General features: G+C 37.4%; 2 protein-coding genes across 3 annotated transcripts in view; one reads left to right on the forward strand and one right to left on the reverse strand.

Annotated features, from left to right (window-relative positions):
• fam89a (family with sequence similarity 89 member A) overlaps positions 1-2704 on the forward strand; it is a 5154-nt gene extending 2450 nt beyond the window's left edge. The window contains exon 2 of the mRNA XM_008397260.2: positions 317-2704. Coding sequence (XP_008395482.1) covers positions 317-601 — 285 coding nt within the window. The 3' untranslated portion in view covers positions 602-2704. The remainder of the gene's footprint in view (positions 1-316) is intronic.
• Positions 2705-8627: 5923 nt separating this feature from the next.
• arv1 (ARV1 homolog, fatty acid homeostasis modulator) lies at positions 8628-11354 on the reverse strand. 2 transcript variants are annotated; one of them, XM_008397259.2, is made up of 5 exons: positions 11191-11354; positions 10815-10934; positions 10089-10218; positions 9604-9828; positions 8628-8953 (listed from the first exon to the last, which is right to left on the reverse strand). In XM_008397259.2, exons 1-5 carry the CDS (start codon positions 11287-11289, stop codon positions 8829-8831), a joined length of 699 nt encoding a protein of 232 aa, XP_008395481.1. In that variant the 5' UTR covers positions 11290-11354; the 3' UTR covers positions 8628-8828. The 2 variants fall into 2 exon arrangements, with proteins under 2 accessions (XP_008395481.1, XP_008395480.1); XM_008397258.2 differs by having other exon boundaries at positions 10065-10218; positions 11191-11353.
• Between the last annotated feature and the right edge of the window lie 140 nt (positions 11355-11494).

Consider the following 11494-nt stretch of genomic DNA (forward strand, 5'->3'; position numbering starts at 1 on the left):
TCTAACTTCCTGTCTCTGCCTCCCTCCCTCCCTCTCTCTCACTCACTCTGTCTAGTTTCCCATTTAAATCCTGACGTTGCCATTTCTACTTCCTGTTCATTAATGATGAACTTCCTGTTATTTAATCGAGTCGCTGGTTGTTTAAAACTGTGAACCCAGACAGCAGAACCTGTTGCATGTTTTTAGTTTTTATCAACATTTCACCAGAGGCAGCTCAGATTTCATCTTCAGTGTCGTCGTATTCCCCTCATGCATCCTGAAGCTTCCTTTTCCCGAGCCGTCGTTAATGGCCGCCTGTGCACTGCGCCCCCTGCAGGTGGGTCTGCGTCAGCAGGACATGTCGCTGCTGTGCCAGCTCTGGTCCCTGCACGAGTCCATCCAGGAGTACAAGGGCAGCTGCCATGACCTGAGCGCCGCCTCCAGCCTCAGCATGATGGAGAACGGCTACTTCGACGAGGACGACGAGTTCTACGCGGAGCCCGGCGCCACGCCCACCGGCGACTTCCCGGGCGCCGGGGACGTTGCCGACGGCAACGCCTCCTCATCGGCGGCCAAAAACGGCAAGGAGGACAGCTGGGAGTCCTTCAACGTCGCCATCTGAGGCCTCGATCTGCGCGGGTTTTTCTGCAGACGGATCCATGTTTTTTTAGGGGGCGGAGCTAAGCTGTGAGAAGGGAGTGGCTGGTTGCCGACGGCAACGGACTGCCAAAGAGGAATCCTGTCCGTCTGCAGAGCTGAGATCACCTGGACTCCTTTACGCTGCTGCCAGTCACTCTTACTTTCTTTTTCTTTTTTTACATAATCAAAATATATGAACAAAGTTTTATTATTTATTACATAATATAAATAACAAAGTATTCTTTTTTTTATTATTCTTTTTGCCCTCTTTGGAAGTTTTGTACAAAAGGTACAGGCAGAAAATTTGGACTTCAAACCTGAAGGATGGGATTTTTATTATTTTTATTTTTAAAGGCATTTCCGACTCTTCAGTAACAGGAAGAGGAACTTTACATCGGTAAAATGTTTTTCAGGTGAGATCCTCCTTCCAGTAAACGGAGCAGAGCTGGTTTCCTGTGCAGGGAGGATTCGTGCAACATTTTATGGTCGGTGTAGCGTCCGTTCTCTGCGGTTACAACCAGCGTTTACTGAGCAGAACTTCACTCAAAACTTTAAAAAAAAATCTGTAATCATGTTTCTGTTTTGCACGTTCAAGCTGCAATGTTTGCATATTCCTGAAATGTGATGTTTGGTGGGAAATCGGAGCAGAATTATCAGAAATCAACCTTTCTTTGTGGCCTTGCTATTTGAACATCGTATTTCACGTATCTACGTTTAACTAAACGTCTTTTTCCTTCTGGATCTGTAGCGAAAGGTTTAGGGCTGGGCGATAAATCGATTTGATCATTTTTGAGGATTTAATTCTTGGAAAATTCTGGGTTTTTCCCACTAATTCACTCATCGGGTTTCCATAATTCAGAGTGATATCAGGGCGGCCATCTTTGTTTGGACCAAGTTTCAATTTATTTGTTTCCAATTAACAGAGTTGTATTACAGTAGAGTTGGAAATAATACAAAATAAAGTTGTAGTTTTATGAGAAATTTGAAATAAAGATGAGCAACTTATAAATGAACAGTAGGAGGACTATGAAACAATCAAATCCTGGTAGCTCTCAAGCTTTTTCCTCATTAAAGCAACTTTTCTCACAATTTTAAGATGTTTTTTCTGATAAAATTGTGTTTTTTTTCTTTTAATATGATTACATTCTGATGAATAAAAAATTTCCAAATACGTTGTCAGAAACCAGATAACTGAACATTTCTGTAAGTGAGCAAAACAACAAAATTGATTAAAATCGGATCTGGGATGAAAAAAGTGAGATTTTATCTTTAAGTCGCCCAGCTCTAAGACGGAGGGACTTTGTATTAAAAAAGTTACATTTATGGGGAATTTCTGTAAATCTGCCTTATTTCAGACGTAAATGTTTGTCGACAAACACATTCTGGATTGATTTGCTCAGTCTTCCTTCATCTGTAGCGCGTGACGTCGCAGTTCTTCCAGATCAGGCAGCCATTTTGTTTTTTTACCTGGCGGTCCTGCGCTCTGCGTTGTATTTAGTTAAAGGTGCTGAATGAATGATCTCATCTAAAGAATGTTTTTAAAGTTACTCTGCAGTCAAACAAGCAGTTTTCTCTTCACAAACACAAAATTTATGAAAATAAGATTTATTAAATCTTATTTTTATTTTTTTTTATGGCTGCTGGTCATTTCACCTCAAAACCGTTTCATATTCTGTCAGTTTTGGTCATTTCATACCGGAAAATGACCGTAGGTCAGTTCATATCAAGTCATTTTTCATTTATTTACCCGCAAAGAAATGAGTTTTATTGACTCCAATCAACAATTTAAACACATTTTAGCATTTTAAATCTCGGTCTTCCTTATCATCATGTTAGAAAACAAACTTCAAAATGGCTGCCACTTGTTAAAATCAAATTTTTCTTGCGCTTCTGCAAGAATCTAGAGGTTTTCAATCTTTATCATGTAATAAACTGAATGTTTGGTTTGTTTATTTGCTTATTTTTGTACCAACAATCTGGATTTTCTTTAGATTTACCCCATCAGATGTTTTTTTCTGTTGGATGTCATCACAGTTGGTGCCTTTGTAGAGCTGCAGCTTCCTGTTGAAGATGAATGGAAAGTGAACCGCTGACTGTTGATTATTTGGATTGTATAATGGAGTATCACCATGACTTTCATTGATTTGATTTGATTTCCAGTTTCAGAAGGAGGTCATAGAAGATACATTTAGAAAATAAAGTCAAAATGTAAGTAAAAAATACTAAAATTGGCAACGTTTCATAATTGACACCATAATTCTCTCTGAGCAGCTGCTTTACTTTATTTATATGAAAATGTATTTTTAAAAGATTTTCTTGGCTTTTTATCTTTAGTTTTAAGATTTTGATTGTTTTTCTTTGTATTTTTCAATTTATCCTTTACATTTGAATTTTTCTCTTACTTGACATTTTCTCCTGTTTTCTTGACATTTAATTTGTTTTTCATGGTTGGACAATATTTTTGTTTTCTCAGTGTATTGAATTTTTATCTCTATAGTCTTTTTCTTTTTTTTTTACACTTAAAAAAAAATTTTTTTCTGCCAGCAGTCACTCAACATTTTGTCTGTTTTTATTTTTTCCCCTCTTTTAAACGTTTTTTCAGTTTTTCTTCACATTCTGAATATTTTTCCTTTACATTTTGACTTTTCTATAAACTCTTTTCTCATCTTTTTTAATCTAGTCAACAGAGAAATGTGACCTTAAGACTCCATCACAGGGATTGTTTGGTCCTTACTTTGGGTTTTAAAGCTGCTCCATGGAGAATTAAGAAAAAGTCCAACTAATCAAATTAAAATTGATATTTTCCAAGTTTTTCTATTTGACATGATCCTACTGCAAAAAATATAGATTGTGGCTTAACTATAACAGAATAAATAGATTCAAATTTGTGCATAATATCATTTTTTATAAGTTTTCTGAACATATAAAACCTAAACTGAGACGTTTAAAACAGATTTTAATCCTCTACATGTGGCAGCTTTAATGTGTCGCAGGCAGGAAGCTGAGCTGTTCACGTCTCACTTCGGGTCATTTGAGGGTATTTATTGCGCACCAACACTGCGCTGTTTGTTCAAATAAATCACAAACCGAATACCAGCTTACTCCTCTAACAGACAAAATATTCCCCTTTTTTWAAAAATAATTAATGGATGTTGAYATTGGAAATGTTTTCTCAGGGTTTTCAGATGCCTGGGTAAAAATGTACCAACACMCACACAGAAGTGATTTGTTTTTGAATGTTACAAGCGTCACAATAAAGAAGCAAAAGCCTTATTATTATTCTTCACTTGATAAGAAAGTGGACTCCGTTGACCAGAATGCAATGCGGCTGCTGACGTGTAGAAACTGAAGTGAAAGGTACTTTTTCAAACATCACCTTCAGGGAGGAATTTGACTCGTTACACCTGAGAAATCTGCTTTCATTCAGCAAAAATCTGAAAAACATGTTAAATGTTTTCTACAGTGGTGTCCAAATGTCTCCCCCGGTAAATTTAAACCACAAAATTCATTAAATTAAAAATATGAAATTAGTTCATTTGGATTTTGTTGTTTTTATTCAACAATAAGCTTCATTTTTATGAAATCTGTACATCGATAAAGATCCAAAACACAAAAAGGGCTTTGGATTGTTGCATTATTAAAACAAAAATTTACAATTTACGCATTTTTGAGATCAATAAGTGTCTACTTGATTGGAATTTTAATTTTTATTTTTTACCACTCTAGACTTGTGGTTAAAATTATTTTAAGGGGCATAATTGGCCCCCGGGCCACACTTTGGACACCGCTGGGCTACTGTTAGCTTAAATCTGTTGAGATAAATCAATGGTGCAAACTGGAAATGTGAAGGTTGTTTATTCCTCTGGTTCTGTGCCACAGGATTGTTACTTGGACTGTTGTATCAGTTATACTTACTGTACTCATACATTTAATAAAGTCATTCCATGGTTTTCAGGTCTGATGTGATGGTTTCTACTGGGCCAGACTAAAAAAAGGCTCACAATGGCAGTAGCCCAGGGCTTCTAGTTTGGTGGGGCGGCAATATATATTTTTTCTTAAAAACAGTAAATTGTGTATTATTTTGGTACTGGTAAAAAGCCCAGGATAAACCCAAGCCAAGTAGTTTGGGACCAGAAGGCATTTAGGGGGATTAGAAATGGAGTCAGACGATGCCAAGAATCAGCATTTGGGTTGTTGTGTCAAGAATAATCAAAAAAGTCCAACATCGAGCTTCTATAACCTCTCTACACAATAAATATTACTGGGAGATGGAGACCCATCTCGCAGCAAATTACGCAAAAACCTGTTGGTATTTATTAATTATTGCCGAGTTAAAAGCAATAATGCAAAATTTACATTTTGAATGTTTTTGTACTGGGTTTTTACTGCTTCTGAAACCAGATCAAGCACTTAAAACAACAAAATAAAATAAAACATTTTTTTTGGCAGTAAGTCAATGTTTTTTGGTGTCAGGAAAATTATGGAACTAAATTGGGGGCAGAAAGTTTCTTAAAAAAAAATGAAAAAATAGAAAATGAAAGTTTTAAACAGAAAAATTATTTTGAAACCGAAAAAACCTTTAATCTGAAAAGTACATTTTGTTTTTCTTTTCCAGTTTTCTTCTTTTGAACAAACTTTATGGCCCCAATTTAGTTCTATAGAAAATGATCAGCTTTGGAAACCTCTTGATTAATCATTAATCAGGCGTTTCACTGTTACCTAGCAACCACTGCAGAATTCCGCCTGTCACCTAGCAACCCACGTTGAGCCTCAGCACGTTTAGTCCGCTGGTTTTACCACTGTATGCGCTGTACAACGGCTGCTGGAAAAGATTACTCTGTTGTCCACTTACCATCTAGACACCACTTGCTTACTGTGTTCTTGCTGGTTGTGCAGGAGGCTCCACTTCTGCTTTTCAAAGTTGTATGACTCTTCATTTGTTTGCAGCCATTTTTACATGAAAACTTCTTGTCTAAGAATTACTTTCAGCAAAAAATACTCATAGACCGATCCTAACCTGTTCAAGGAAGCACAACAGATCACCTTTAATAACACAGACATGGATTCACTTTAAGTATCGGCTCTTTAACTCGTACGGTTTACTGAACTTGCGACCTTTTTCTTCCCAAAACGTCAACCGGTCTCAGTAAAGCTGCAGCTTCTCTCTCTGCTCTGCTGCTGCTCCACTTCTCCGATGCATCTGACTTGCATGTAAATGCTCCAATCTGCATTTTGGTCTGGAGAAGCCGGTGTGCTCGTGCATTTTCAGTGCAATTGATCATTAATGCAGCAGGAGGCTTTGATGCAGCAGCTTCTGCTGCTGGGAGGCTCAGAGGAAAAAGCTGTTTACATTTTCATGCTGCTTAAATCCTCTGAAGTGATGAATAACTGGGTCATGCAGGACTCATTTCAGTTCTAAAAAATAAAAACATTCCTTTGCATTCGTTTATTTGGAAGCGATGATCTCTCTATCTGCAGTCTGTTTGACCGTCTGCTAGGAGATTACAGCAGATTACCATAATCTTGAGTGAGAGATCCAAGGTGCTCCTCACTCTCTCCAGTGGATTAACAAATCAGAGCTGGTTGGATCGGCAGAAAGCTTCTTCTTCTGAATACACACTGGAAAGTCAAATTTGCAGCAAGTTGGCTGCTGGTGCTGCTTTATATGAGCTTTTTGGAAGGAAAATAAGGAGACTTCCCCCCAAAAATCTTTGAAATTTCTGAGTGTCAAAAGTGGAAAATTAGCTAAAAAAAAAAAACAATCTGAAAATTTGTGATTTCAGAAATTTTCTAGAAAAAAAAAAGACATTTCTGGGTTTGAAAAGTCAAATTTGCTAGAAAAAAACTCAAAAATTTTGAAATTAATTTCACAAAGTTTCTAGAAAGAACCTGAACATTTCTGTGTATAAAAAGTTATAATGTTGCTAGAAAAAACTGAAATTTTTAGATTAAATCTCCAGAATTTTCTTTAAAAAAAAATTGTAATTTCTGAGCTTGAAAAGTAGAAAATTGACTAGAAAATACTAGAAAATTTGAGATTAACTGCAAAAATATTCTAGGGTAAACAACATGAAAATTTCTTGAGTTTCATCCATCCATCCATTTTCTTCCGCTTATCCGGGGTCGGGTCGCGGGGGCAGCAGCTTCAGAAGGGAGGCCCAGACTTCCCTCCCCAGCCACTTCTTCCAGCTCCTCCAGGAACCCCAAGGCGTTCCCAGGCCATAGAGAGACATCGTCCCTCCAGCGTGTCCTGGGTCTTCTTGAGTTTCAAAAGATGAAAATTGTCCATTCTTTAACTTTCTTGAAAAAATAAATCCTGCAATTTAGATGAACTCATCCATCAAGCAGTTCAACATGCCGTTTATCCTTTCAGTGTCACTAACAGATTCGGTCCAAGTGATGAAAATTAAGCAGATATTTAAGGCTCCCCAAAAGCACCAACTGGTGTGATAAAAAAAAAGTATTTATATTTAAAATAACACTTAATTTTACAAGCTCGATGCTACTACACATGAAAAACAATCTCTACTGTTTTATAGTCGGTACACAAATAATAGGCTAAGTCCTTCCTGCTGTTGGGAAAATATTTTAAACTTTTTAACCTGTTTACTGTAAATACCACTCTGCATTTCAAAATCCAGGTTTTCTGTTGCTTGCCGTAATAACACCAGTAAACAAGGCTAATGACAGCAGGAATGCTACGCATGTAGCATAGCTTTGGAATGATGAAGCATCTGGTGTTGACATGTTGGCCTAGAAATATGCTTAGGGACCCAAAAAGGCGTGGGCMGGCCCTGGAAGATGATGCCTATCTGCAGCGTGATGCGGGGTACGCCCTAAACAATCAGCATGGTGACTGAAATGCAAAGAAAAACTTTCAACAAGACCTCGAAGCAGCAGCAGCAGCAGGTGATAAACTCTGTGATTAACCCTGCAGTCTGGGTGTTTTACACGCATTACGTGAGTCAGACAGGCAGGCATCTCACCACTAATCCAAAAGAATGTGCAGAGAGCTGCATGACTCCAGTCCAGACAGACTAGTGAAATTACAACCTCGGGGTTTGTTAGCGTCATTCCTGGAGAGTGGCTCAGGAACTGGAGCGAGTTAAACAGTAACCTGGGAAACAAGATGGCTGTGTTTTTACTTACTAAAAAAAAAATCACCAAAATCCTTCAGAAGAGTGTTGGCTTGTTGTTGACCTTAACAAACATCCTTTAATAAGCTTTTTTTAATTTATTTTTTATTAATGAACTAATGGTCTGGACTGTTAAAAAGCACAAAGCCTACACTGCAAAAACACAAAATCTTACCAAGCAATTTTGGTCTAGTTTCTAGAGAAAATATTTTAATACACTTGAAATGAGACAAAACTAACTTGAATAGAATAGAATATACTTTATACAATACAAATAATAATCAGTTTTATTTATGAAGCCCTTTATATCTCTAATTGTAACTGTATATTTACACACACACACACACACACACACACACACACACACACACACACACACACACACACACATATATATATATATATATCCAATTGTAATTAGTTGAATATCTCCAAATATAACCATATGCAATGTAAATGAAAGTAATTTTCATTATTAAAATTAACTTTTCAGCAAGATATAGGAGCTTCATTTCTTCAATCATTTCTTTATATTGGCAAAAAAGTACTAGTTCCACTAGCAGATTATTTCATTTATAACAAGACATTTTTCCTAAGTGAAATAATCTGCTGGTGGAACTAGAACTCGGTTGCTAGGTGACGGGCTGGGCTTGGCTGGCGTTGCTAGGTAACGGGACGAGTGGAATTATAACTTTTTCATCAACATTAAGGAATTACTGAGTTAAAAAAACTTCTATATCTTACTGAGAATTTGTAAGTTATTTTAGTTTCATTTCCAGTGTACTAAGATATTTGCACTGTAAAAATACTTAAGACTTTTTTGCTTTTGCAGTGTAGAGAACATTTTACAAATCTTACCCGACCTCATGGTCATCAATTTGGTATCAATAGATTCAGATTAGCTTTATTTTGATACATTTACAAAGTTACAAAAGAAAAGAAAATAAAGCAAAATAAAACACTATTATACAAACAAATAATTTACCCCGAAAAGAGAAAACAGTAGGTTTATAAAGCGGGTAATCCGTCTCTGAGTTAACAGATATTCCAGTCTGAAGATGGTAAAGACAATGGTTAAAATGTCCACATGTCCTGGAGGCTCCACTGGAGTTTCCTGCAGGTCTGAGCGATGAGAGTTTCTGACAGCAGGCCGAAGCAAACAGCCACCAGGGACAGACGCCTGCTGCAGTTCAGGACCACTGGGAACAACAGCATCAGAAAAAACAAACAAAAGAAGAAGTGAATTACTGCAGAAAATGAAAATGACACTATGTTCTCACTAGGGATCCAATCAATTAATTGACTTATGATTAATGGTTTATTAGATTAAAATTAGTTCGAATCAGAGTTGGGTGGTAACTAGTTACTCAATTACATTTACTTGGGGAACCTTTTTGTTTAGTTTTTTTAGTATTTTTACTGTTATATTTGTACCTTTACTGGAGTAATTTTATTATGAAGTATTTCTACTCTTACTTGAGTAAAATGTCTGCATTTTCTACCCACTGAATGAAAAACAAATTTCAACCAAACATTCACCAGACACACACCTGCAGTTTTGAAAAATGCATGTAGCCCTTTGTGTTATGAAAAGATGGTCGACTACAAGAGAAAACACAGATTTTTAAGAAAATGGCCGCTTATCAATTAATCGTTAATCGATAGACAAGATCAATCAACTTTAGATTACTAAATAATTGATCAGTTTAATCCCTAATATAAACAAAAAGGCAACATAAGGAAAGCAGAGGAGAAAACTCAGGTTTTTAAGAATAATAAATAAACTGTTAGTCGATCGATGAGCTCAGTTAACTTTAGATAAACTCATTAATCGATCCCCGCTTCTCACCTCTGATGGCCTGTGAGTTGGAGGTGAGCACAAACAGCTTGATGAGGCCCAGGCAGAGCGGGGAGTAGTCGTGCTCCCAGATGACGGTCGGGATGAGGAGGACTTTCCCGTAGCAGGACAGCAGCAGCGCTCTGAGCAGCAGGCCGAGCTCCGCGCTCCGTCCCTGCAGACGGGACTCCCACAGCCAGAGGAASGACAGCACGCTGCCGCAGAACGCCGCCAGCTCTGCAAAGTGCACCGGATCCAGGAACATGTTGGGAATTAAACAATTTGCACGATTAATCAGAAAAATAGCACTAATTGAAGTTACAAAGATAAATTTAATGGAAAATTGTGTGTTTTTTTTTACATTAGAGTATCGATAAAGCAGCTACTGAAGGTTACCATCAACACACTAACATATGTATTTATTGAATATTTTGAGCAACAAACAAAAATCCTCATATGTGTAACCATCTCACCCAGGGCAGCTAATCCAAACTTGCCATAAAACTCCCATTCCTTGGTGTAACGGATGATGTCGGCCGGGTCGCTGCTCTGCTCGGAGCCGTGGAGCGCGGACCACCGGAGGTACGCTTCACACAGCAGGCAGAACACGCACAACTTCCAGTGGATCTGCGGGACAGCCGAGTGGGAAGCAGTGGGTAGAAAAGGAGAGAAAAGACATTTCTACTCCGAGTTCACAAGAAAAGGGCTAACAAGTATCACTAGCTGTGTTTCAATTAATCATAAAATAGCACAAATTCCTAATAAACTTTAAATAAAAAAGGTTTTGTGCTAGGATGAGGTGGTTTTTCAGCCAACTCGAACTCATTAATCGATCCCCACAGCTATTAGTCACGTGAGTAATACCTGAATGTTACTACTGGCGAAAACGCCGAAGACGACAAGAAGTGATCGGAGGATGGTGGTTTGTTTTTGTTTGGACTTTTCTCATGAACATTTCTTATTTAATGGAAGCACTGCTTTATTTGCAGCTAACTCGGTGTGGCTGAACACAAATGCAAGTCACATTTTACAAAAGTAAATAAATTGTAAGAACAATTAATTTTCCTTCCACTTTGCAATAATTAACTAATATAATATTTTCTAACACATAAAATCCCAGTCAAATACAATAAATGTTACACCAGTAGCAACAAGTAAAAACCTTTCATAGGTTTGAATAAGTTTACAATGCAGTGACACAAATGTCCAGTAATGTTACTTACATTTAAGCTCGTGTTGAATAAAATGTGTCTGAAAGCTTGTGCTTTGCACAAAATAGCATCAATGAAGATAATAACTGGATCATATTCAATATATTTATCCACTGGCTTCTGACAGGACTCCTGAAGGAAAGACAAACAGAGCAACAGCAGCAGACGATTAAAGACGACTTAGTTTTTCTTTATGGCATCTTATAAACAGTCAGGACTATTTATTTGGATCATTAACTTTTTATTTACCGACGTTAATATAGTTTTGGAAAGTAGTAAGTTGACGTGTTTTACATTCTTGAGGCTATTGCTATGTTGATCTCACATAGAAATCTTCCATCTGACGGCGAAAATAAAATAAAAAAAACAATAATAAAAATAAACGCACGCATATTGTTATCTTCAGAATCCCGTTGCTGTAATCCCGGTGAAGCTCCGCGGCCTTTTCGTTGCACTCAACACATCTGTAAAACGCTTCTTTCCCCATTCTTACATTTGTCCACAGCTAGGAAGAGCAAACTAGCGTTCAAAATAATGTAACCGGAAGAGAAACGGAACGGTGCACATTTGACTTCAAAATAAAAGCACCAAATTCGAAACAGTATACTTGAAGCGTCGCTCAGTTCAAATGTAATTTGATACACAGGCAGACCACAGATGGGCATGTGGATGGTTTATTTGCAAGGAGTTTT

The sequence above is a fragment of the Poecilia reticulata genome, linkage group LG21 (assembly GCF_000633615.1).
Source record: "Poecilia reticulata strain Guanapo linkage group LG21, Guppy_female_1.0+MT, whole genome shotgun sequence".
NCBI lineage: Eukaryota > Metazoa > Chordata > Actinopteri > Cyprinodontiformes > Poeciliidae > Poecilia > Poecilia reticulata.